The 27,975-nt window shown below is 49.2% G+C and overlaps 2 protein-coding genes across 5 annotated transcripts in view; both read right to left on the reverse strand.

Annotated features, from left to right (window-relative positions):
• LOC144943931 (fibulin-5-like) overlaps positions 1-27,975 on the reverse strand; it is a 610,861-nt gene that overhangs the window by 114,959 nt on the left and 467,927 nt on the right. The window lies entirely within an intron of this gene.
• The window catches only part of LOC144944110 (homeobox protein otx5-like), a 38,561-nt gene that overhangs the window by 6,336 nt on the left and 4,250 nt on the right, over positions 1-27,975 (reverse strand). For 2 of the 4 annotated variants that reach the window (XM_078872185.1, XM_078872181.1), the window contains exon 2: positions 3,102-3,328. In XM_078872185.1, coding sequence (XP_078728311.1) covers positions 3,102-3,195 — 94 coding nt within the window. In that variant the 5' untranslated portion in view covers positions 3,196-3,328. Of the gene's footprint in view, positions 1-3,101; positions 3,329-5,964; positions 6,210-21,134; positions 21,341-27,975 lie in introns of those variants that run through there. The other 2 variants (XM_078872183.1, XM_078872184.1) reach the window with 2 other exon arrangements.

Here is a 27,975-nt window from a genome sequence, read left to right on the forward strand (position 1 = left end):
TGCTTTACACTCTGAATATACGTTTAGAAAAATTGCCTCCTACCAATCAACTAATTCGTGGTTAAATAGCTTTCCAATGATTGCGCTTGGCACTGAATAAGATTGCACGGTTTTTTGACCATTTCATTATCCCTTGTGGTCTTATTATAGAGCAGAACATTACACAAATCAATTTATGAAAGTGGCACAGCCAAAGAAAAAAAAATCCCTGAGCTCTGTGTGGGTCCTGGGTGTAGCCCATTGGCTATCTTGCTGGCCAATGGGATGGTTTAGACTCTAGAGTATTGCAAACGCACTGCCCCTAAAGCGTGCCACCTGATGGAAATGGGACGTTTATGAGCGACCCTGGGGTATCACACGGAATAAGTCGGGAAATATGTCCTGGTGTCATCCAAATTTGCGAGAAATATGAATTAGATTGCAATGTATGTGTGTCTGAACTTCTTTCGCGCCGTATGTAGCCAACCATCTCAATTGGAGGTGCGGGGGAAGGACAACAAACTAAACACAAAAAGATCTAAAGAAATTCGTTTTCAAGCTAGATTTAAAAGGGTATAGCTCCAGTGGCTTCCTAATATCAGAAGGAAGAGCGTTCCAGACGGACGCAGAAGCGCGTCTGAAAGCGCCGCGCGATGCAGTGGACTGTCTTTGTTCGACGGTTAGCCAAAAGTTCGATGGTTAGCTAAAAAGAGCTTGTGAGGGTGGGTCAGCTGAGCTGCTCGTATCCCCAGACAAATGTGTAGAATAAGAAAACTGTCCATTCGTTCACGAAGACCAAAAACGATGCTGTCCATACTTGTGGTTTACCCTCCGCAAACAACTCCAGAAGTGCTCAGTCACTGGGGGGAAATTGGTTTGAGACCAAAGGAAGCTCGGAACTTTGACTCGCAAACACTTTGCGAGTAAAAACGTGGCCAAAACCAAAACGGCGCTCTGCAGGGGACTGTTTGTGCGTTCAAGAGGGCCGCACTTGAAGGGGCTCAATTGCGTCAGTTCCAGATCACCGGCAGATGAGTCAGACGCGCGTCAGCGGATGAGGCAAAACTAAATAAAAAAAATATATAATAAGTGGCATAGAGATGGATAAAATGAGCTTGGTAGAAATTACAGGGGTAGGTACGAATCATTACACGTAGAGAGAGAGAGAGAGCTGCCGTGAGGACTTAGAGGCCGGCTGAACAATGCACGGAACGTAACTTAAAAAAAAGGAAATTAAAAAAAAGTTAAAGTTAGTGCAGGCACTGCCAACCTGTTCACTGGCCACAGTGTGTGGGTGTGAAGCTTTGTGCGTGAATCCGTTCCTACGCGGCACGAGGCTCTGCATTGCGCACTGTGGGTACGAGACACGTGTCCGCAGGATACATCTGTGGAAGAAGAGCTGCATAGCTCATCGGATGTTTCAAAGATAAGTAAAGATTCTGGTTCTGATTCTGACATGTTCAGCCCTGTTGTGTTAAGTGACTTGCTGGATCAGGGCATGCTCTATGCCTTGCGGACCATACTTCACCACCTCGCTTGTGAAGATGGGAGGAGGGGAGGGCGGGACAGAAATGCGTGGCGGTAATGAGATGTTAACTACCTCGCCTAGTATACAGGAGGTCGTGGGTTCGATCCCAACCCTGACGCCTGCTGTGTATTGGAAGTTTGCGTGGTCTATCTCCCCGTGGTCGCGTGGATTTTTCTCCGGGTCCTCCGGTTTTTCCCCCTCCACATTTAAAATCAACATCACGCGTTTTTTGTCCGCTATACATTTCCACGTGACGATAAAGCCACTTCGTTTCAGCTTTCATTTTTGTGATAGCCAGGTCGCTTCTGAACAAAATAGCTATATAGCTCAGTGGGCATTACCTGGTAAAATACAAATAAAAAGTTTAATATTGCTGATCTGAGCTCTTCCACGGCCTACGACGCCTCTTACAGCTCCCCCTATTTTCCCACACGGTCCTCCATCCAGTCGAGCTCAGTTGCAGAACCAACCCCGGGGGTGGGGGGGGGGAGCTTCACTTCGGAAATCCGACGAGACCTGGGGCGTGTTCCGGGCGAGTTGATCGCGGGCGTTCACACGGTAATGGAGCTATGAATATGCCCGTGATTTTTGCAAGTCTGAGCAGGGCTCGTCAAAGTGGATAGGCTGTGTCGCTATAGCAATGGATCTTCAACTCTTCTGGCACACGACGGAACGGTGTGGTCTCTGTGTCGTTGTACCGCGTCGAAGTTATTACTCCACACCGAGGTCTATTTTTATCGATGTATCTGTGTGCACGTAGCCAGCCGTGCTAATAGGAGGTGCGGGGGGCATGACAAACTATGGATGTGTTTGCACAACATTCCAATACGAATGCGGTGGAGAGACGCCCTCACAGTGGCGTGTACTCGGATGGCCCGACCCACGTGCTGATGGCTGATGGTGTTTCTCTTAATCCTCTTTTGGGCGAACGTGTGCTGACGTGTCCATTACACACGGCCCGAGACTCATCGGCAAGGTGACGCGGTCGAAAGTCTAAACAGAATCCTCAAGAGAAACGTACGCGACTATAAAGCTGGGCAGACACGATCCTCTGCATTGCGCGATGTAGGTGCGAGACACGTGTCCGCAGGATACATCTGTGGAAAAGAGCTTCATAGCTCATCGGATTTTTCAAAGATAATTAAAGATTCTGGCGCAGGTACAAAGCAGAGTCCAGCGATGTTCATCTCCGTCAAGCAAACTAAAGTCGGTGATGGTGATGTTGCTGCTGCTGCTGTTGCGTTGGCAGTTGTGCATATGCACAAACAACAACAAAACCCCTCACAGTTGTCAATAACAACACCGTGTGTATGGCCTTAAAAAATAAATCAAAGACGACATGTCGTGGCAATGGTTCTTCTCCTTCAATGGCATCGTCTCACCAGTGCTAGCCCAAAAGGCGAGCCGAGAGGCGGAGCAGTACAAGGACAATGCAAACACCGGAGCGCCGATGACTCGGGTAACTGCCGCAAACCCGCAAGCGCAAAGCCAAACTCTTTCACCATTCACCACCACCTGGGCGCTGGCAGCAGGGTCCCCACAGTGGCGTGCGCATCTCGCGAGCGGTGACCACCCTCAACGGCTGGGATCTCACCTGGGTATCCGAGCGCGGGATGGAACAGGTCCATGCCATTGGTGGCGAGGCTGAGGCCCGGGTAGGCGGTCTGCTTGAGGTCCAGGTACGCCATGGTGCCCCCCACTTCTTCTCCGAGCAACTTGCGATGTGGGGGGGGGGGAGTCGGTGGTGCAGGGGGAGTTCTCTGTGGTCGCGAGACGCGGCTCCCTCACTCCGACCCGCTCTCGTCAGCCTGCAGCGTCACCCTGGGAGGCAGGCACCACGGCAGAGAGAGAGAGAGATGACGTATGGATGAATATATATAGAGACGGCGAGTCCTCGCTTTCACTTTCCGCACAACGCGAAACGCGCGCCGTTATAACGCGAAACGCGCCTCATTATAACACGCCCGTTATAACACACTCGCTATAACGCGGAACGCGCCCATTATAACACACCCGTTATAACACGTCCGTTATAACGCGGTTTCTGAGCGGTCGACGACGAACTACTTTCTTGAACTGCGTTGCGGTACAGTGATACGGTACGTGGAATGATGCAGTAACGCGGCGGCGTGCCCTCAGTGTGCGTAGTAGTAGTAGAACGTCGTATCTCGCCAAATTGTTTTCGCTTAAGGCATTTTTCGCTTAACGCAGCACTTTTCAGGAACGCATCTACCACGTTAAACGAGGACTTGCTGTCCATGTTATACAGTATAGTTATACAACCCTTTGTTAATCCACTGCTGGATGAAGGCCTCTACACGCTCTGTCGGGCGTGGGTTTGTTTTACCGCAGTAAACACGCCACTGCAGCTCCACACAGCGCATGACAGCCGCGAAAACTTCGGCATTAGTGTCAGAGAGATGTTTCGTGCCATACTTCCCAAAGACTGGCCAGTGCATGTCAAGATAACAAAACATCATTTGGTCGTGGAGCAGCTGTAGCTGCTGCGTTGGCAGTGGTCTGAACACAATTCACGGTGTAAAAAAAATAGTTCCTGGGTAGTAAGTGTTATTTTTCAATTGCTTATGCCTCGAAAGGTACAGAAAATTGCTATTATTCCCCACAAACTTTACTTTTGTGACCAGGACGGTGATATTTAGAAATGTATCTATTTTCAATGAGAAAACGTGGTGTGCATTTGCGTCATTCCTTCACGTAAAGTCCTGCTCAGCGGCTGCCAGCGGATTCGCTTGCGAGAAAGTAGCTGCCGGAACACCGAGTTGCGAAACGTCGGAACATCGCGCCGAGCAACACGCGGCACACGCCCACGTGGTATGCAGCGCTCGACACAAACTACGCGCAAGAGGGATTGATGGGGCAGTGAGTTCGAACCCTTCGGCCGGGATCGAACTCATGGCCCTTCTAGGTTGTGGGCCAAGTGCTACGCCACAGTAGCGTCAGCAGATGCAGTACAGTATATATATACTGCACAGTATATATACTGCACAGTATATATATACTGCAATAATTATCTCCAGAACTTTGCCAATCCACTGCTGGATGAAGCCCACCCCCACCCCCCCAACACGGCGTGTTGTCTAGCGTGGGGGGTTTGTTTGACCATACTTCACCCCGCTGGTCGCTGCGGGTTGCAATTCAAACACTCGTAACGAATCACATCTCCAGTGCAGTACGAGTATTGCTTTAAACAAACCATCACGCGTGTTATATACATGTATTATTTATCTATATATATTTTACACACACACACAAAAAACCCCATTCAGTTTCGGTTAAAAGGTTAAATACGCCCGGTCACACGCACAGAGCAAGTGGGATTGGTTATCAGAGGTTCAACGCCGTAACGGGTTTCGATATCACTCGTCACTGATGAACGCCGCGCCAGGGGAATTAAGCTACCGGACATCTGTGACAAAGAGCTTTGTAGCTCATCGGATTCATCCGGTATAAATTTAATAAATAAATAAAAATCTGATTCCGAAGCTCGTTAACCGGCGCGTTCACAGGTCGAGTTTGACGCAAGCGCAACGCGCGATGCAATAACCCCACCAAGGATCGGCGAAGGCGAAGTGGCGAATCTGCGTCTTCAACAGCCGAACAACGTGAGAGGAGGAATCCCCGCCCCCCCCCCCCCAAGCATGATGGTGGCGCAGAGCAAGGTGACATCGAGAAATCGTGGCATTATCTGCGCGCAGCTCATGATGAAGACCCCCACAAACATCGGTAGGCAGCAAACGCGTCCGACGCCTCGTGAGTGACTCCGTGCGACTACTTGTCCCGAAGCTCCAAAGTAAAGAGGTGTAAAGCGCACAGATAAACAAGAGCTAGAGACGGGGTGGAGAGCGAATGGTGAGCGCGCCGCGCAGCGCACGGATTACGGAGGAGTGATGTGTAAACCCGTCCTCGGCCTACACCATCACCAACCCGCACACTGACCAGCGAGGTGAAGTATGGTCAAAGAATCCCCAACGCAGCGTGGGGGGGGGGGGGGAGGCGTTCATCCAGCAGTAAATTGTCGGAGGGGATATGCCTTCTTATGCTGTGCAAGAAATATGTAGAAGACTTCAACGGGCATTGACAACTTACGTTGTAACAAACAAGGAAATAACAATAAGAATTTATAATATAAATTGTAGTCTGTTTTGTTGTTTTGTGTTAGCTCTACCGATGTGTTTTCTGGTGTTGCTGCTGCTGCTGCTGTAAAGAACCTCCAGGCACGTGGAGCGGAACGTCGGACAACGCGGGGAGCAGCACCGCGCGCGCGCTGCGCGACCCGGACTCACAGCACGGCCGCGAATTTCGCGAAGCGGCAAAAAAAAAAACCCCTACGCGCCGCGGTGGTCGTCTCAAACTGCGTTAACAAAGAAGAAGACCAATAACAACGTTTACGTTTTATAGTATCGCGATTACAGTCGTGCGCAATGCAATGTACTTACAGCAGCAGCGGCAGCAGCAGCAATGTGTCCTGTTGACATGGATAGAGTCGGACGGAGGTTGTCGGATGTACACACACCCGACACGCACCTCCAAGGCCCCCCCCTCTCTCTCTATCGTTTTTGCGGTCCGAGGCAGATGGGACAGAGAGGTCAGAACCAGCGGCGCCGCGTTTTGCTCCGTGGACTCCACGGCAGCCGCGCCTGTTTATAACCAGCACGACCCCGGCACGCTCAGGACGTGACTAACGAAACACAAAACACCTCCTCCTCCTCTTCAACAACCCCCCCCCCCCTCAACGCCCTCCGTGGCACCACTTGTCCATGCACCACGACACCGTTTAAAAAGAATAACCACTCCCCACCACCACCACCAACCACGACCACCCGTCGTTACCTGCTACCACGGCATCCTGCCGTTGAAGTTGCCCAGCCTCCTAACAAGGTGCCAGCCGCTTTAAATGCCTTTAAATCAAGACTCCCCGATGCGCCAATTAGCACCCTTTGTATCCAAAGTCGGAGGCCAATGTTGGGTGCTTTATTTGCCGATAGGTCTGGGAGGATGCAAATTATATTTGCCAGACTAACGAGGGTGTCGCCCGAGTGCCGACAGCACTCCGGCTACACAACCCTCCCCCTTGCGGCATCGTTTTGTTGTTACTCATCATCATACTCCTCGTCGTTGTTATCGGACAACAGCGGCCAGGCTCTGTCCACTGCTTGACGAAATCCAAAAACAAGCCACGTTCATCCCTCTCGCGTGAGCGTCGACCGGAATCGCACAGAGTGGATTCTCGATTTGCGATCGCTCCGTCTCTGCGGACTGACTGCCTTCGGCTGACATTCCCTCCTTCGTCTCGACCCCCGTGATGACGCCTTTCATCTGCATTTGTTTTCCACTTAACGTCCCGTCGACGTCTTTCTGTCCCTATCTCTCAATGACATTCCGAGCGCCCGTATTTATATCAACGCTTATTTGCGAAACTTTCCAACTTGTTGGTCGATAGTTATCCACCTTGCTGATCCATATGTCACAGCAGGTTATATGAACTCGCTACAGTGGAATATGTTGTAAAATATACGCGCGTATACATTCATAATTCGAGAATATGTGGCCAAGTCAGATTCGCTGATGACAGTCGTTTATTGCAACGAATCTACGGGAACTGCAGGACATGTTGGAATAACTTAAAAACAAGACCGTAAAGATGAGCTGAAGGTAAATGAGATTGCTAAACAACTGAAGATACAATACAGTATACGCATATGCCGTACACATTTAATACATATCGTGCGTTCATCTTCAGGGGCAATGGAATGAAAACATCGACGCGATGTTAATCACGAGCTAATAGGGAGGTCTTTACTCGAGTGTATCGGTAGGATGAAAGTTGAGATAAGGGCACGGGGTGATCAATAAGGTCTGTAACAAGTCGGGCACTGATAGGGGTTGACAGGTATGGTTATTGTACACGTATGTGTATTCATACTTCAGTCACCACAGCATTTTATTATGGGTCTTACCTGATAAAATAACAAAAGATTTGATCGATCCACTGCTGGATGAATGACTATATGTAAGTGTACGGGATGTATATAGTAGGAAGCATTGTTCGTACTCTACACAGGTGTTTATTATGTTTAATTAAACAATACATCCCAGCCCTTCTCCATCCACCAATGGACGAAGGGCTATCCCGAAAAGTTCATTATGTGGAGGGGGGGGGGGTGTTTGACCATACTTCACCACGCTGGTCAGCGCGGGTTGATGAAGGAGAGGGGGGAAGTGAAGAGGACGTGTTCATGCTACCATTCGTCAATCAATGGCATCTGTTGGACGTGACCGGGCAATCGACCTGGGGTCGCCGGGGGTTTCTAGCGCATAGCGGTGCTAACCACTGTGCCACCGCTCGCGCCCGCTCGACGCATCCAAGGTGCTTGCTGTTGTTGCTGCTGTTGTTGTTTTTGCTGTTGTTGTTGTTGCTGTTGTTGTCCGCGTGGAACATCCAAACGGGGCGACGAAGCGCGCGGCGAATACACACGACACGCACGGACAACGCGCGCGGGCTCTTGTTCACGAGTGCGCACGAAACAATAGCCAATCGATACCTTTCATCCGGAGCCAAAGTCGGCGTACACATCCAGCTACAGGCCACTGCAGCAGCAGCGGCGACGGCGGAGGCCATCAAAAGGCCATTCACCATCGACGGGCCGAGCGGAAAATTCAAAAACGCGTCGTGAATGTGCGCACGACGCAAACGAATGTAAGCACCCAAATAGGTACGCGAACAACGCATCCTTCGCCAACAAACACGACTCCCAGAGGCCCCGTGCTTGGCCTTCTGCGAGTGCGTAATGCCAGCAAGCAATCGACTCGGTGCAGGCAAGCCCTGCACCGCGGGTTTTGGCACAGAGTGTCTCATCAGCGGCCAGGCTTTGCTTAAATGAACGCTGATGGAGGTGCCACGTGTTAAAGGCAAGCACGCAAATGTAATAGAATGCTCGAACATGACGCACAAATAATGACGAGAGTCGTCGTCGTGGAGCAAATGCGTTCTGAAACGTCACTACATTTATTTGATTTCACGTAGAAATGCAGCTGCATATAATTGTAGAGTTCATATATTAGGTTAGATATAAGGCGATCCATTTATAGATACCCCTCCAAAATCAGGAGAAATTATATAGAAAAAAAACATTCACTGCAGAGCTTCGACAACGCCCCCCCCCCCCCCAATCGCAATTCGATTATTAAAATAATAATCCAACTCTCTCCTCTGCAAGATACGGAGCCATCGCTTTCACAATCTTCAATCAGCTACTTGAGATGAAAGAGGGGCATTCGAACTCAATGGGGTATCTATACATGGATCATCCCACATGTGTAAGCAAGACGCGGCTGTAAGAGCGAACCACTTTGAAGCGCCGGGCTGCCGACAACAGCAACCACGAAATTTAGGCAGAAGGAAGGAAGCGATGGCGAGGTGTTGGTGGAATCATCTGCAAACATTGGTACTGACCCAGTCGTGTAAGGCATTGCTCACTAAGTTACCAGACGATACTTTGAGTTGCATCTGAAATCAAAGGGCGCCCCGCATTGCTTGAATCACCATTTAAATAAGCATATATATGAATACATGTATATATGTTTCAGTCCATCAGACCAGACCAATGTTATCCTTCAGCAGTATTTGTTTAAGCGAGCAAGCTCTGGCCTTGGTTTCAACATTCTGGGTGTCATCAGCAGAGTTGAGGCCTGTTGAAACGAATGTTGCCAGATAAGCAATTACTGGATTGTCATACAGTCTACAACACATATGTCGCAACGCATCAGCCGTGTGTGTGTGTATCTCTTTTCAAACGCGGATAAGACAAAACATACCCCACCTGATTTGTAAAAATACTCAACGCCAAAAATATATTAGATTTGTGCGCGTAAGTAATTTGTTTCGAAATCGCAAGCAAACGTAGGTATATATGCAGTCGAGAGCTGAAGTATACACTGCCACGTGCACTGGCAAGGGTTTGCATTTTAACTTGGAAATATTACTCGATTCGTAAAACTGTTACCTTCAAGGTTTTTACAAAACCCGAGGCTGTGTTGTTTGACGGCGCGTGTGTTATACTGGGGAGCGGTGGTGCAGCGGTTAGCACGCTGCACTAATACACCGGCGACTCCAGTTCGATCCCCGTTCAAGGGCACCAACAGCGGTGACGATTAACTGAACCAATCCTTGACCTCCTGTGGGTCGATTCAGCCTCAAATCTGGTGCGTTCTGTAAACATCGCCACGAGAGAGACAAAGGCGGCCGGGCGTGGTGCTGGCCACCCACCCCCACGTGTGCCGTGCCGGCCTTCATAGGTGCTCGCTAACAGCACTTTCCCGAACATTTTGTTAAGACTATACGGGGGATCTTTGTATTTATATTCCGATTATAGGCCTACGCAATACAGTACATATCAAACATTTACAATGTGTGTACAGTATATAATTGTTTTACTTTATTGAATTATTGACATTAAAGCGCTCTATTTAAAGTAATGTAATTATAGGGTTATATGACTATGTTACATACGCACCTATTAGTCCTATATATAGTTGTATGTACTGAACTCAAAGAGAAAGGGCAACTATTCTCCAAAGCTCAATAAACCTCTGTGGGGATAGACCTAATAATCATATTCAACTCAAGCCCGTCCTATTGTGTTGTATCTTACTATATATATCGTCAATACACGGTACGATTATTACATAATCAAGGTAAGACCTTTACATTTAATACACCGACTCAAATGAGACGAAAAAAATACTAAACTAAAATTCAGAGTCAAAGTAATATTCGTGGGCACATTTCGAAAGAGTCATCTCCGATGCGCGTTTGTGTGCTCCGTACAGGTACACTCACTGTGTGTGTGTGTCATTCACACGTGGGGGAGCGGTGGCGCGGTGGTTAGCGCACTGGGCTACCGACGCCCGCACGGCCAAGGGAGGGTTCGATTAATTATCGCTCGCGGTCAACATCTGTGACGAATATCGGAACCGTTCCTGGGCTGTTATCGTGGGTCGACTCAGCCCAAATTAGTAGCCGGTGCGGTGTGCAAACATCAGCACTGCATGGGGAGATAAAGTGAGGCTCACTTTAAACTGGTGCCCGGTTTCAAGTTTACACAGCTCTGGCCACTCACGTCCACACAGCTACCGGATTATAAGCCCCCTCCCCCGACCAAACTTTTCTGTAAGATACAGGTGGTGTGGAAGGGGGGGGTGTGCGCCTTATAATCCGAACAATCCGGTGTGTGTGTGTAAGCATCGCCACAAGGGAGACAAAGGCGACCGGGCGTGGTGCTGGCCACCCACCCACCCCCTCGTGTACCGTTTCGGCCTTCACAGGTTATCGCTGACAGCACTTGCTCCAGGGCTATACGGACGAATCTTCTTTGTGTATATATTGAAAACGTATTGTATATATGTGTATTGCACTGTACAGACCACAGTGACGGCCGACGCCGCACGTGCGTGTGTGTGTGCGTGTGCGCGCGTGTGTGTGTGGATTCGCCCGAGACAGCCAGGATAATAATCCCTTTGTGTGTCGGGCCGATGACGAGGAGACGAGTCCGCACACGTTCGTGACGATGTCTACCTGCCGATGTCGCGCACTGCAGGTGGAAGTGGGGCAGCCCTTAAATGTCTTGCCCACGCGACGTCTGGCTGAAGGGTCCTCTATGAACGAGAGCTCTGGACGCGACTTTCTCCCTACAAAAGCAGGGAGTCGGTAAACATGGCTCTTTATGGAGCTGCTTCGTGAGAAGTTTTTTTCTTTTTAAACTATGGACCACACACCGCCTCGTATTCACGTTGCATTGTGAGCTCTTGAAATATTGAGGTTTTTATTTTATTTTACCGAACGGGGAAGAAAAAAAAGTCTCTTCTTCTTGTTATTCTGGTTGCCCGACCGCTGCTATAATAAGAGGGCATTTTACCTCTCATGCTGGCCAGACGCCTCATAGACGAGATGGGAGCACCCACACTTTACCCCACTCCACTGCACGCACGAGTTCACTGACTATCTATGATGGGGTGGATTTACAACAACAAAAGAACACAAATCAAACCTGCACCATTGTTTCAATTAACCCCGCGCCAGGAGATGGGAGTCGAGCCGGCGTCACGCGAATTGCGAGTTGAGCGGCGCGAGACGCGAGACGGCGTGACACCACGACAGCTCTCGCGGTCACTGCGGGACTCGAGGGGAACGTGTTGGGTTGTGGTCTTGTGGTGCCGCATTGGCAGTGGCGATCAAACACGATGACCGCTGCTGCCCGGATAGCACAGCTGTCAACCCGTACGGATTACCCCGCATTCTTGTGCAGGGAAATTGCGTTTTCAGGTCCACACGGCGTACGGGCAAAACATTGTTTTGACTTTGTGTTTCTTCTCCCTTGTGATGCGATTTTGTCGGCTGAACGTTGAGATTTATAAGGGCACGGGGTGACCAATATGGTCTGAATTGGTCTGTAATAAGGCAGGGTACTGATAAGGGGTTGACAGGTATGGAATGGGGAAGAGAAGAAAAAAAAAACCACATGGATAAGGCGACGTTTCGGGCAATGACCCTTCAGAGCACAGACACGAAGGCTATGGAGAGGTGAACGACTGAAGCCTTTTTTTCAATTGGGGTTGTCGCGATATCGTGTTCAAGATACGATGTCGCGATATGACGATTATCGCGATACCAATTTCGCATAGCTTTGTAATTGTATCTTACAATGTTGTTATTTGATCGTTTGTGTTTTGCTGTTCCAGTACCAATATACAAGTAAAAGTGAATTCAACTGCAGTTCACTCAACTTCAGCCTTGCCATGTATGTCGTCTAATCATTGTACGTTTACAATCCACAACGCTAATAACGCACTTGCTGTCAATGTCAAAACTTCACTAAACATTCAAAGTTAGAATCCGAACTTTCCACGTCACATAATCGTCAAGCTGTGAATTACACCGGGAAACGATACTTAATTCCAACGTAAAACGGTGAGTTTGTTAGGTCGTGCATGTTTCTGCATATGCATGGTGTCCGTAAATAAAGAATTAAGCAAAAAGTGTGCACCAGCGATAATCACGACAACATGATTTGACAACAACAAAAAACATACGATACGATTATCGTGGACCATATCATTACCATATCGTGGCTAGCCCAGTCTCAATACACGGACACGAACCCATGTGCAGGTGTGACAGTCGCCAGACATTACTTCCCTTCGCGTACACAGCGTGTGCGCTGCGTCTGTGTGTATGCCAGTGTGTGTGTACGTCTGTGTGTGTGAGTCTGTGTGTGTGTGCTACGTCTGTGTGTATGCCCATGTGTGTGTACGTCTGTGTGTGTGTGAGTCTGTGTGTGTGTGCTGCGTCTGTGTGTATGCCAGTGTGTGTGTACGTCTGTGTGTGTGTGAGTCTCTGTGTGTGTGCTACGTCTGTGTGTATGCCCGTGTGTGTGTACGTCTGTGTGTGTGTGAGTCTGTGTGTGTGCGCTGCGTCTGTGTGTATGCCAGTGTGTGTGTACGTCTGTGTGTGTGTGAGTCTGTGTGTGTGTGCTACGTCTGTGTGTATGCCCATGTGTGTGTACGTCTGTGTGTGTGTGAGTCTGTGTGTGTGTGCTGCGTCTGTGTGTATGCCAGTGTGTGTGTACGTCTGTGTGTGTGTGAGTCTCTGTGTGTGTGCTACGTCTGTGTGTATGCCCGTGTGTGTGTACGTCTGTTTGTGTACATCTGTGTGTGTGCTGCGTCTGTGTGTATGCCAGTGTGTGTATACGTCCGTGTGTGAGTCTGTGTGTGCTGCTGCGTCTGTGTGCATGCCCGTGTGTGTGCGTTGGTGCGTGTGAGTCCGAGTGTGTGTGCGGTGTGTAAAAGCATCGCCACTAGGGAGGCAAAGGTGGCCGGTCGTGATGTTGGCCACCCACCTCCTCGTGTGCCGTTTTGGCCTTCATAGGTGCTCGCAAACAGCACTTGCCCCAACAGTCTGTTAAGGCTATACGGGAGATCTTTGTGTGTCCAGTGACAATTATCTGAACCGGTGCTGGGCCTCCCCTAGGTCGACTCAGCATAAAATGGGTGCCTGGTGCGCTGTGTAAAATCATCGTCACTCGGGAAACAAGAGCGGCCGAGCGTGGTCCTGGCCACCCACCCCTCGTGTGCCGTGCCGTCCCTACATGGGTGCTGTATAACAGCACTTGCCCCAACAGTCTGTTAAGCCTATACGGGGGATCTTTGTCTTTGTAAGTCTTTGCCTTTGTTTGTATGCCTGTGTGTGTGCACGTCTGTGTGTGTGTGAGTCTCTGTGTGTGTGAGTCTGTGTATGTGTGTGAGTCTGTGTATGTGTGTGAGTCTGTGTATGTGTGTGTGTGTGAGTCTGTGTATGTTAGTCTGTCTGTGTGTGTGTGAGTCTGTGTATGTGTGTGAGTCTGTGTGTGTGTGAGTCTGTGTATGTGTACGCGTGAATGATCAACGACATTGGCGAATATTTTAACCGGTTCCGGGCCTTCCCCCGATCGATTCAGTCTTCAATGTGTACCCGGTGCGGTGTATAAACATCAGCACTGGGGAGACAAAGGCGGTCGGGCGTGGTGTTGGCAACCCGCCTTTCCGGCCTTACTAGGTGCTCGTGAACACGACTTATCACAACAGTCTGTTAGGGATGTACGGGGCATCTGTGTCTTGTATGTAAGTGTGGGGAGCGGTGGTGTAGTAGTTAGCGCACTGCACTACGAGCCCCGGCTGCCCCGCTGTGTAGATTCCCGGTCACGGATAACCATCATCAGTGGGCACGTGGTGTTTAACTGAACATACCCTGTCCCTCGCCTAGATCGACTCGACCTTAAATGAGGACCTGGAGCACTGGATAGACAAATCTGGCATGGTTTAGACCACGTTCGCTTAAGTTATCTTGGCCCTTACCCCACGTCGACTGGCCTTGCTCAATAGGGACTCGCTAACACCGCTTGGGATGTTGCTCTGAGTATTCGCTATGCGGGAGGACGCACGTGCCGCTGTATAAATATACACACACACACGTGGGGAGTGGTGGCGCAGTGGTTAGCGCACATCGCTTTGATCCTGGCCAAGAGAGTTAGATTCCCGGCTGCAGATAACATCAGTGACAAGTGGTTATCTGAGCCTGTCCTGGGCTTCCCCTGTAGGTCTACTCGGCCTTAAATCAGTCCGTAATGCAGCGACGGGGAGACAAAGGTGACCGAGCGTTGTACTTAAGCTCACAATACGCGGTGGTTCGTGCATTCCACTACGAAGCAGCCTCACTTGAGTTCGATTCCCTGCCACGGGTAATATCAGTGGCGAGTGATAACTGAACCGGTCTCGAGTAACCCCTTCACCCACTATCAATGACCAGGGAGGTGAAGTATGATCACCCCCCCCCCCCCCGCACATGACCGACACGACGTGATGGGAAACAAGGGCTCTGAATAATTGATAATCACTCACGCATTCACAACAAACGATGCTCACCTGCCAAGCCTATTCTGGACTCTCTAATGTAAGGGCTGTGTGGTACAAACAGCATAAGCCACGCGTGCAAGCCGAACATTGTTCTTCTTCATGTACGGTGTGGATACAAATCTCGATAATAGTGCGACTTTCTGTACATCATCTATAAAGCTCAACTGAGATTTGTTTCAATTATCCGCCTATTTGTTTTCATCATCATCGCCACCATCATCTTAACGAGCAGCCGTGATGTATCCACTGCTGGACGAAGGCCTGCCCAAGTCGCGGTCGTCTCTCTAAGCGATCCGGCGATTAATTAAATCCACCTTGCACCTGGACGCCAGCTGATTGCATCGCCATAATCTCTACCCGGTGTACGCATCACTCTCACCCGCCTTCGTCGCTTTACACATTTATAATTGCAGCGATGTATGTGCCTCTCAGACGCATACGGGATCATGCATCTCTCAGGGCTTTAGTCTAAGACGAGCGGTGAACGTGGCATGTGTTGTATATCTGCACATTGCTTCACCGTGTGTGGTATGGATGGTATAGGTGATGTGTGGTGTAGATGCAGGTGCTGCTGTGTGGATTATTACATCCGTTGCAGCAACGGGAGGGGAGACAAAGGCGGTCGGGCGTGGCGGTGACCAATCGTCCCCCTCGTGTGCCGTGCCGGCCTTCATAGGTGCTGCTGCTGCTACTCGCTAACAGCACTTACCCCACCAGTCAGTTAAGGCTACACGGGGGATGTTTCTCTCTCTATATATAAATACTGCAGCCATATGTTCATGATCGCTTTTAGTCGCTATACAAATACAAACACCGTTGTATATTACACTGGGCTCTATTCAGTAGTATATCTTAAATAATAGTTATAGAAACAATGGCGCATTTGGTAATTCACGAGTATCATTAGAACAGCAAATATAATGCATTATCTGTATTATGTATTGTACATAATGTGTATAGATCGACTACGCACGCGCCTGTTCATACATGCAGTACACGAACGTGGAACAAGTCCCCGTTAAACGCTTAGAACAAAGGACCCTAGTCAATATGTGTGTAAGTATGTACCTATGTGTTGAACTTCTTTCGCGCCGTACGTAGCCAACCGTGCTCATCGGAGGTGGGATGGAGGCGGCCTGGGGACGCCTTCATCCAGCAGTGGATTGATCATTGTTATAAATAAATACAAATGCTCAATACACTTGCCAACAATCCTGCGGCCTTAAGTTAAAAAAATAGAATCAGAAACGTTTCGAGCAATTGACCTTCTTCAGTAGCACATAACCCATTGCGCGAAAAACCTTCGGTTACCATCTTTTTTTAAGGCAGTGTCGACCGGCGTGTGAAGTGTTTCGTTTCTCATGGGGCTACTACTTTACGGATCAAAATCATGATTTCGCGGTTGAGATTCAAATGTAACGCGTCTCCTCTACGAACGCCCCATCGCGTTTGCTACATCGCCGTTGTGTGTTTCGTATTCCGTCCGTGTCGACTGCAATGCGAGCGTCAAGTTGCACTCCGTGCAGGAGACGCATGTTGTGGGGCCTGCTCCTCGCGGGGGTTTCCAGCCTTCACCGTCGACGCGCATTCAACGGGAGGCAAGTTACTTGGTCCACTAAGTGGCGGCGATCGTCAGCGCAGTCTCGGTAAAACAAAGAAGCGTTCAACGCGACGCTTAAAAGCTTCTGCAGCAGAACCCCCCCCCCCCCCCACATTGTTGTCATGTACGCCAACACGCACTGACCAGCGCGGGGAGGTATGGTCAAATAACAACGGAGGTGGCCAGCACCACGCCCGGACGCCTTTGTCTCCCCAGTGGCGATGTTTACACATCGTACCAGGTGCTCATTTGAGGCCGAGTCGACCTAGAGGTAGGCCCATGACCGGTTCAGATAATCGTCGCGGGTGTTGGTGGCCGTGAGCGGGAATCGAACTCGGGTGGCCGGGTTCGTGGCGTGTCGCGCCAACAACAGCGCCACCGCTCTCTCACGTTTCATCACAAAGACAAAGATCTCCCGTGATCGCCTTTGACACACGCGTTTGGGGCGAGTGCTGTTCGCAAGCGCGCACGTGTACACACAACGTCTACAGAGCTCCGTTGATTTGCCTATGACGCTAAGAACCGGCGGTCAGGAATAATAATATTTAGCTCATGAATGCAACGCATCCGATGACGAATCGTCGTACACCGAGGGAGATGGAGCGATGAAAGGACCTCCTTCAGCGCTGGACTGACCATGGCTGCTGCTGCTGTTGATGACGATGACCGCTTATATAAGAGGGACGCTCAGTCCGTCTTGAGTACGGACGAAAGCAATTTACTTTAACTGTAATAGGATTTGGGCTAGATCCAAAAAAGCAGCTTCAGTCGAATTTACTTCGGTCGCTCGACCTCACCGCCGCTTGCTATTTAACACCAGCAGCAGCAGCAGCAGCGATGGATGAAGGTCTCGCCAAAGCCGTCGCCTCGTCTCGCACTCGAGAAGTGCGGCACGGCGACTCCGCACGAACTGACCCCCCCCCCCCCATCGCTCCGTCTGCACTCGCGCGGGCCATCTTCTTTGTTTTTTTGGCTGCCGTCATTTTTTTCTTATTGTTAAAACCAGCATGTATATGTATATGTACTTGCATTATATTAATAGGCATACACTCACACACATACACTACACAAAGACAAATATCCCCCGTATAACCTCAACAGACTTTTGGGGCAAGTGTTGTGAGTGAGCCACCTTTAAAGGCCCGCACGGGTGGTCGGTGGCCACCACCACACCAGTGGCGATATTTGCACACCGTGCCAGGTACTCATTGAAGGCTGAGTCGACCTAGGGGAGGCCCAGCATCGGTCACGGTGGTGGCCGTGAGCGGGAATCGAACTTGGGCCGCCGGGTTAGTAACACCAGTGCGCTAACCATTGCGCCACCGCTCCCCACACTACAAACAAACCACACACACGCAGTAACATACAGATACATAAAACACACACGCCGCATACACTACGTACACACAAAGACAACGATCCCCCGTGTATCCTACATAGACTGTTGGAGCAAGTGCTGTAAGCAAATAATTATGCGTAGGTTCGTGAGCTCCATGCCCGCACATGGATCGATTCAGATATCAGAATCTGTATTAATACTGGAGGAATCCGATGATCTAAAAAGCAATTTTTCACAGATGCCCAGTAGGGGCGGGTCAGAACGTTACAACACCAAACAATACAAACACCGATATGAGTGTAAAGTATAAAAAGGGTAAACAAATCACTGAAACAAATACACCAAAAAAATAAACTATTTTTATTTTACCAAGTAAAGAGATTCCTCACTAGGAGTGATGCCAATTGTAATGGTGTTGTATAAAAGCGCCAAGGGAGATGAATCAAGCACACACATGCACAGTACTTGAATCCATGCTTTCATATTACGTAGAAAAATACGAACACAATAAGAAAATAAATCATTTAGGTTCCTCCAAAAATAACGACCACGAGGATAATTCGTTTCTTCGGACCCGGGGGTTTAGCTTAAACGTTCTTGCCGCGTTGCTTTAAAGTATCTCACAGAAGTCGTGCACACACACACATATACAATCTTCGAATACAAATACAAGAACGTCAGCGAGCCAAGTCGAGTCTTCGCCTCCCATGGAGTCTGACGCTAAAGCCGTGAGAGAGATAAACGAGTGTGGCCACGCGAAGCGCACATTCCTTTGCGCCTCTTAAACCGCGATTCTTCATCGGCAAACGTCAAAAGCGCACGCCGTGAAACGAACGCGTGAAGGCGGAGAGCAATCATCAAGCCCAGCAATCGTGGGGTACATTTGTTGGACGGAAAGTGCCGCGTAGCCAGTTACCCGGCTCGGGTTTACGAGGGAGATTGCGTGGGGCATCAGCGCAAAACAACAACATCAAAGAAGATCGATTATAATTATTGGTGTTGGCATGGACGTTCTTGCACTGAGTGACATGACGGGCCTCTGTTTAGTACCGATAGCCAACGACACTGAACTAGAGGTGGAAGTTCCACATTCATATGGCGGGGTCCATTATAGTAGTATTCAAATACGGTATACGACCGCAGTATGTACTGTACTACGGTACATTAGATATATGTTACATGATATAACTTGACATTATATATAAATGTAACATATATGGTATATATATTGTCATGTTTGGCCCCAATAATACACAGGCGCAATGAATTAATGGTTGTGTATTATCAAATATGTCAATTAATAATAGGTTGAATTCAATAGCTGAAGTTAGGTTCTGATAGAGAATACACTTTTAATATATACTTAGTCTGCGTTTTCGGATAGCTCATAAAGAAATGTAGTGTTGGATACACGATAACGATGTACGTCTAATAATTGAGGCCTACATTTTAAAATGGTTTATTTCGCCGTAATAAATAAACGATTATGAGTATTTATTTAAACCGAGAGAATTTCGGCTGCTTGGAATGTCTTTGTAAACCTGAATCGTCTCTGTGTGTGTGCCCCGGCAGGCACTCGCAGCGTGGTTCTGTGCCACAATCCAAGTCGATGACCTCCCTAGGCCACCTTCGTGACTGAACAGCGCGTTTTCAAACGCACGAAAACAAGACAAAGATCTTTCGATTTAAAGCTTTCGTGACTGCAGGGATTCGTCTTCTTGGTTCTTTCGGTAAAGTCACGTAGAAGGGAAATAATAAAATAATAAAAATAAAACATTATAAAATAATAAACAAAAAACGTAATAAAATGTTTAATTTTTATTATTTTATTATTTCCCTTCTACGTGACTTTACCGAAAGAACCAAGAAGAAGACAAAGATCCATAATGGAAAGGTTTTTTGGGGGGGTTAAATCGCGTAAATATATAAATATGTCGTTAAACCCGCCACCACCCGACACAGCCAATTAGTAAGGTTTGTCACGTAAACAGAACGTGAAAATTCGTTACTAGTTCATCACGCCGGTGTGTTGGGGAGTAAAACCCACAACATTTACAAGACAAAGATCCCCTCTGTATCCTTAACAGAATTTCAGAGCACCTATGAAGGCCGGCACAGCACACGAGGGAGTGGGTGGCCAGCACCACCTCCGGCCGCCTTTGTCTCCCCAGTGGCGATGTTTACTACACACCGCACCAGGTACTCGTCATTGGTGTTGACCGTGCATACGAACTCCGATACACGTGTATGTACACATACACACACAAAGGTGATTCAATTGTACATACCCCATTGAGATAATCATGGCCCTGTTACTTTCTTAACCTCTAACGAAGTATAGTGAGTGTTGTAAGCGAACCACACCGGCTATGTTGAAACAAAGTGCATCAGAGGAGTATTAAAATCACAATGAACACGTTAGGTATTTGAGATCGGTGGGAGACGCGCAGAGAGGCCTTGAACAATCGTTTCCCTCCCGATTGCTTTGGTGGCGTATCTATAAACGGGTCACGCTGTTCGTAAACTCGCCCCCAATTTGCATGAACAATGAAATGTTGAAGTCTCACTGCAGCACGCAAACGGCCGTAGACATTCTGCCGCGTTAGATACAACAACAACAAAAGTCGATGTATTAAGTCAATCGGCAGTTCAACGAGACCACGTTAGCACTGACAGATGCCACGCGGTTGCTTTGAGCCGCTTCCGCAGTACGCAAATAATGAAATATATATTTCGACAAACTTTCATTCCATAAAGTACCAAACAGACGCACGCGCCCGCGTAACGAGAAGACGTTACCCATCTTCACATAATCATCGATCATCGCTTCGATCGTGAAACGAACAGCGGCCACTTTGTCCCCAAAGTTACTCGACTGCTAAACAGTGGCAGCTGCAATCGGCGGACAAGCAGCACCACAACAAACTGAACGCGTTCTGTCGTCAACCAACACTGGCTACGAAACGTAAATACGTGTATACGGTGACGTTTCGGGCAATGAACCTTAGTCATAGCAGATGTGTCGACGTACGAAGAGCGCCTCCGATGAGCAGGGCTGTGGCTACGTACGGTGCGAAAGAAGTTCGACATTAGACGTACATTCTCAGCGCATAGAGAACTCCGATTAACAGGGCTGTGGCTACGTACGGCGCGAAAGAAATCCCACGTGTTCACACACAAACACACCAAGAGTAAAATCCGGAGAGAAAGAGATATCTTACGTCACAGGGGTGTGCAGAGGATAAATCTTCCTCCCGCCATGCAGTCCGCTTGGCTCACCCTGACACCGCACGCAGCGGCAAGCGGCCACTCTCCTCCGGACCCTTCGTATCCTGTAACCTGCCCATTGTGCGAATGACTGCAGCTCAACCCCCCCCCCTCCTATTCACGCATGAGCCGAATAGTCTCCTAACGTAGAGTGACGAATACAAATCAATCTGTTGTATGTAGGCTGCGTTCGCACTCGTGCCGAGGGTTCACTCAATGTTTCCGCATCAATGAACACAGCACCCTGACTGTGGAGACCCCCCCCACTACCCTGACTCTCTAATACAATAACAAGCCTACGATGCTACTATATAGTGTGACAACATTGTGTGCGTGTCGCCTCTGGATAGACTTCGACCGAACAAGTTGCGCCGCTCTCTACTAGTAGCAGTCGTAGTATTAATGATACTCGCCAACAAAAAGGGTGCTTCTGCGCACTACAGAACTACCACCGAGCCCCCCCGCCCCCCCGTGACGCAGCCGTGCGCTTTAGCGAACCCGCGCGGCATGCACGCGTGGCATGCTCACGGTGACAGGAGAACTCCCACTGAGCGGTCTTGCCGTGCTCACGGTGTGATAAGAGGGCTCTGGGCTCACTCACCTCGCCCGCACGGCTCTCTCGCTCTCTCTCTATATATAATTATATATAATTACACGGAGCCCCGAGGGGCTGTACCTCCGCCTAATCCTAACGCCTCTTGTGCTTGAGCTGCAATCAATGCAAACGCGACGCATATGTAGAAAGGTCGTTTTACACACGTGTGTGTGTATATTATTTTACGTGTATATGCGTGTGTGTGTTTCAACATCGCCACTAGGGAGACAAAGGCGGCCCGGCGTGGTGCTGGCCAACGACCACCTCGTGTGCCGTACCGACCTTCATAGGTGCTCGCTCACAGCACCTGCTCCAATAGTCTGTAATGTTATGTGTGTGTGTGTGTGACAGACGAGAACGATGGATTATTATTTTGATAAGTGAAACAGTGACCTTGGGCATTAGTCTGCCAGTAGGGGGCGATGATTGTTTCGTACAATCCCGATTGAGTAAATGTGGAAGATTTTGAACCCCGACCTAAGCTTTCAGAAATACATCTTGACTTAAAGCTTTCGTGACTGCAGGAATTCTATGCTTTGGGGCTTTCGGTAAAGTCACGTAGATAGGTTAAAAGAGAATAACAAAAACGACGACGTTTCGATCGCAATACAAGCGTTCAAAACGTCGTAATTTTTTTGTTATTTTCATTGAACCTATCTACGTGACTTGACCGAAAGACCCAAAGAATATAACTTGCTGAAATTATCAGGGCGGTCGCTGGATTCGAACCGGGAACATCGGCAACAGGCGGCGACCGCGCCACCGCTGGTCCCGTGTCACCATGCCGGGAAGAGCTGTTCGAGGCTTCGAAGTAAAAGCTTGTTGTTGTTGTTTGTTAAAATCAAGAACAAGGTGTGGAGTTGGGGGTAGGGGGGCAGGACGCGCCGCTGAAAGGAACGACACAGCCCTTGGTCAAGGATGGCAACGGAGTGGAAGCCAAGGAGTGGAACGGCACGGGGGGGGGGTTACGTCCTCCCAGGAGGTGGAGCGATGACATCTGTTCACGAGCGTTCGTGCACCGCTGGATCGCACGAGATGGCGACGGCTTGGGGAGGCATTCATCCAGCAGTGAATTGACCGTGGCTGATGATGATGATGATGATAGTAAGTGTGTATGCACTGCGTAATGTTGAACAATGTTGATCTACAGCGGGTTCTATCTGCGCAACGCTGTCAAACGTCTTGGAATGCGTTCGCTTTGTACATCCACCCCCGATTACCACGGTTGGCTACGTACGGTGCGAAAGAAGTTCAGCATACATCCATCCACATTGTCGTGCATTCGATTGACGAACATATAGAGATGTTATACACAAACCTGTCAACCCATTATCAGTGCCCTACCTTCTTACAGACCAATTCAGACCTTATTGGTCACCACGTGCCCCTTATGAATCTCATCGTTCATCCTACAAAGTCCCATCACAAGGGAGAAACACAAACAGACAACCCATTTGGTTTTTCCCCGTATTGAAACGGCTGTACGCCGTATGGACATAGACACTCAACTTCCCTGTACAAGAATACGGGGTCAACCCGCATGGGTTGACAGCTACGTCTACAGGGAAGAGGACCCGTGAGGTACGCCACGGTGCATAATGAGATCAGTACCGGCGCGCGTGTTCCCCGGGGGATCGCGACACGTGGCGGTTTGAGCTTCGGGGAGGTCTTCAACCAGCGGTGGATTGAGCATGGCCGCTGGTGATGACGACGATGTTAACGCATTTCTCCTTTTAAAGCTTTCGTGACTGAAGGGATTCATCTTCTTGGTTCTTTCGGTAAAGTCACGCAGAAGGGAAATAATAAAATAATAAAAATAAAACATAATAAAATAAATTCTCACTACGTTTCGGCCACAACCCAAGCAGCCGTACTCAGGTTCTTCACCAGGTTCTGATGTGTGTGTGTGTGTGTATCCCCTCCTTCCCACCCACCCCCGGTCCTCTACTCATGATACACTTACTCTTTGGTTCTTTCGGAAAAGTAACGTAGAAAGAAAAATTCAATTTAATAATAGCACACGACGTTTCGATTGTAACACAGGCAATCATCATCAGGTACAAATGAAAGAGAAAACAGACCTAGTAAACTTAGAAATATAATGCAATACGACACAGAGAGTCGGCTAACTTAACAGTCAACACCCTGACTGGTTGATGACGTTCTTCCAAAGATTGCTAAATTTGAGAAGCTGTCACCGGGGCTGCTTTACTGCACTCTGTGGAGGCCCCGTGACACGCGCGCGTGCACGCACACGCACGGTGGAAGCCGCTGCGCAGGCCAGGCCAAGCAGGCGCGGCGGGCGTGTCTACCGTGCGGCAATTATCCGGGATGTGACGAACACCCCGCTGCTCTGCATCTCGAGCGCGCGCCACCTTTTCACGTAGGCAAGCGAAAGTTTGCGATGACGCGTCGAGAACTCGTCGAAAATTCGCGTGGTTTTTTTTACGAGCACGTTGATACTCCCAATCGGAGCACCGCCGACATGGGTGAAGGCCGACACGGCACACGAAAGGGTGGCTGGCCAGACCCACGCCCGGCCGCCTTTGTCTCTCCAGTGCCTCCATCGATGCAGCCGAGGAGCGGTTAAAGTGTTCGTCACGGATGTTGGCCGCGAGCAGGAATCGAACCTCGGGTGACCTGGTTCGTGGCGCAGTGCGATAACTACTGCACTACCGCTCTCCACACGGTATATACATACAGTATACATGAGCAGTATACACACGTACACACAGCACAATCGGAAGATTGCGAATTCATATCTTGTATCGGAGACCATCATCCCTCCGATGTTGAGAATGAAACAAGTACCATTGTTGTGGGGCAGTCAACGGCGGTTGCCCTGCGGATAGACTCACCCCCGCCGCAGTAATGTGGAATGTCCACCACTGCCCGTATAGCCATTCCGAGCATCAAATCACGCGCGTCACCCGCACGCAGTCCTGCTACGAGTGTGGCGGCGCATTACACCATGGGGGCTGGATATGTCCGTGAAGGAGATGAGGCGTTTGACGAGTGAATATGAAACATAACCCTAAATGTCGCGTTCATTTTTGCTACGCGATTTGTCCCTGGAACGAATGTGAAGGAGGAAACTCGACCCATCTCTTCTGTGTACCCCCGCCACCCGTTTCGCCTTCACTCTGTCTGCATTCCCAACCTCGCCCCCCCTCCCTTCCTCCTAGAGCGAAGCAATCGCAGAGCGCGCGAGGAGAAGTCACTGAGAGAGCGCAGCTCTTGGAGGAGGATTTGACGCGAGTGTGGGTCGGGCGCACTCAGGAGGGCCCACTCATCACACAGGAACAACAGAGACAACAATCCCCCCGTGTAGACTTTAACCGACTGTTGCGGCAAGGGCTGTTCGCGAGCGCTTATGAAGGCCGGGAAGGTGCACGAGGGGGTGGGTGGCCAGCACCACGCCCGACCGCCTTTGTCTCTCGAGTAGCAATTGTTTCCCGAGTAGCAATTCTTACACACTGAGGCTGAGTCGATCTAGGGGAGGCCCAGGACCGGTTCAGATAATCGTCACCGGTATTGGCCGTGAGCGGGAATCGAACTCGGGTCGCCGGGTTCAAGAACAACACGCACATACGCAGCCTCACCACGTGATTGAGCTCATGAGCCAAAGGGGTGGAAATTTCTACCGTTGTCTCACCGCGGGCAGTATCCGCCGTAAGTAGAACGCGTGGAGTATATTTCTCTTTGTTCTAGATGCACACACTTACGAATTCATGTCATATGTCTTTTGGCGATCGGGCTTTTGTTAGCGTGGCACCCAAGCCATGGGACGCCTTGCCACTTGAAATCAGGCAATCGGAGTCGGTAGATTCAAGTCTGCTTTGACACCACATCTCTTTAAAGTGGCCTTCCCTCTTTAGTTTGCTGGATTGACCCCGGTTATGTCTTTGTTTCATGCGTTGCGCATTGGGATCCCGGGATGGAACGCGCATTATTCATCTGAATTATTATATTCCAACGCTGTTTCATTTCACACCAAGTGTATTCATAAAAAAAACATCTCCATCAGACATACTAGGGTGTAATTTTTTTTGAACAAAAAAAATATGATTTAAAGATTCCACCAGCACCTTGCTATCATACAGATTTGTGATAGAGATCAAATGGTTCCAATAAAATCATTGAGAGCATTTGGCTCCCTGGGGTGCTACCAATAAGCCAGTTTTGGGACAATGGCTTCATGACCAATGTAGTCTTACAGCCGTGCAAGGGTAAGTGCTGCTCGCCAGCACATACTCAAGCTGATACGGCACACACCCGGCTGCCGTTATCTTGCCAGTAGCTGTACGCATGGTCGACATTAATTGCAACAGCAAATATAAGTAGAACTACGATATTTGTATCGCCACATCATACGAATGTACTCTGTATATTATATACAAAACAAAAAGTTTTGCTGGCTGGATGGACGGACTGACGGTCGGTCGGACGGACACGTCCAAAGACAGTGCGGACTGCTGTTATATCTACAAATATGTTTAGCTGATTGGTCTTATGACTTGTTTCACAATGACAACAGTGGAAATTGTTGAATCGCCCAAATGAGTACATTGGGCCAATAATATCTGGCAAACCAGCTGCATGTATTTGACATGCGTGACTGCTGATGCGACCCAGAAGGTCGAAACCGGTCCATAGTTTTGCTTTCTTAAACACCGATGGACTTCAAAAAAAAGTATTGATATGCATAATTAATATAACGATTTAAAACTATAATTTTTTTTTTTACCAGGTAGGGCCCACTGAGCTATATAGCTCTTTTTAAGAGGCGACCTGACCACAAACGATAGCCCAACGAAGTGGCTCAACACGTGGACATTTATAGCAGCCAAATACTCTCTAAACGTGTGATGTTGATTCTAAATGAGGATGGAACAACGCGACCACGGGGGAGACAGACACCGCAAACTCCAAATATACAGCAGGCGTCAGGGTCGGGAATCGAACCCACGGCCCCTTGTATAGCAGGCGAGGTAGTTGACATCTCATAGCCACCGTGGATCCTCTTGGATTTAGTCCATTTGGCATCCGTGCCATTCTATGAGCGCAGGGTTGTCGCGAAGGCGTGAGGTTTCACAGACACAGTCTGCAGTGGTTTCACAACAGGCTCGATGTTGCTCTGCGTAATCGCAAGGGAGTCATTTGCGGTGTATTTTTTTTAATTGCCAAATTTGGACAGTGACGCCAGCACGCAGCGGCCTACTCATTTCGATTGACGTCATCGGAATCTGTAACGTCCACTGTGAAGCACGTGGCTCGTATTTGCACGGGTGAAACACCCGCAGTGATACTCAGGGCGGCTCGCTGATTCGAACCGCCAACCTCTGCAGTAAACGGCAAACGCGCTAGCGCGGGGCCGCGTCACTGTCCCACGAGGTATTTTGGCCAAAATTTAAATGTGAGACACGGAACGGAGTTCCGATTATATATTCATCTACCCATGACTCTCTTTAACAGCACATGCCCAGTGGCGATGGGCTACTTAGCCGCAACAGCTTTATTTCATGCTGGGCCGTCCTAGGAGATGCCCAGACTATCCCAGCCACGAAATGAAATGCAATGAAACTACAGAGTGGGAAACGAAGCCCTGTGGCTGCGAAGTTTACTGTATATGTTCCCGCCGCTAATTGAGAACAATTACGTCAACATTGAAATGAATCTTGCTTAAGGTGGAGTGAGACTGACTGCAAAGGGGCTGGACGGACATTGTAATCGCTAAAAACAAGGGGGGCGTGGAGTTATGAAAGCTGTGACTGATGGAGACAGCCGCATCATAGCAAGCGGTGCACTGTGCCCTTCGTCACCGCTGACCTTTCCCCGCACCTCCGATGAGCACGGTTTCCGACGTACGGTGCGAAAGAAGTTCAGCATACGTACCTAGAACATGCGTACATGCGTAACGACAACTCGGCACATCTGCGAAGAACACTGCCCTGCAAGGAATGGCAGGAGGTGTTATTAGTATGATACCCAGCGTGGAGACGGAGCGATGAATTAATTTCGTGTGGAGGGACGATAACTCAGTAGAATTGTTACACCGCAGGATCGCTGTAACATGGGTTGGGGAGACCTTCATCCAGCAGTAGATTGATCATGGCTGATGATTATGATGATGAGCTTTCATGAAGCGAAGCTGTCTGTTTATCATCTCCAAAATTAACTTTTTTGTTCGGTACAAACGT

This window comes from Lampetra fluviatilis, chromosome 33, assembly GCF_964198595.1.
Source record: "Lampetra fluviatilis chromosome 33, kcLamFluv1.1, whole genome shotgun sequence".
In the NCBI taxonomy this organism is placed as follows: domain Eukaryota; kingdom Metazoa; phylum Chordata; class Hyperoartia; order Petromyzontiformes; family Petromyzontidae; genus Lampetra; species Lampetra fluviatilis.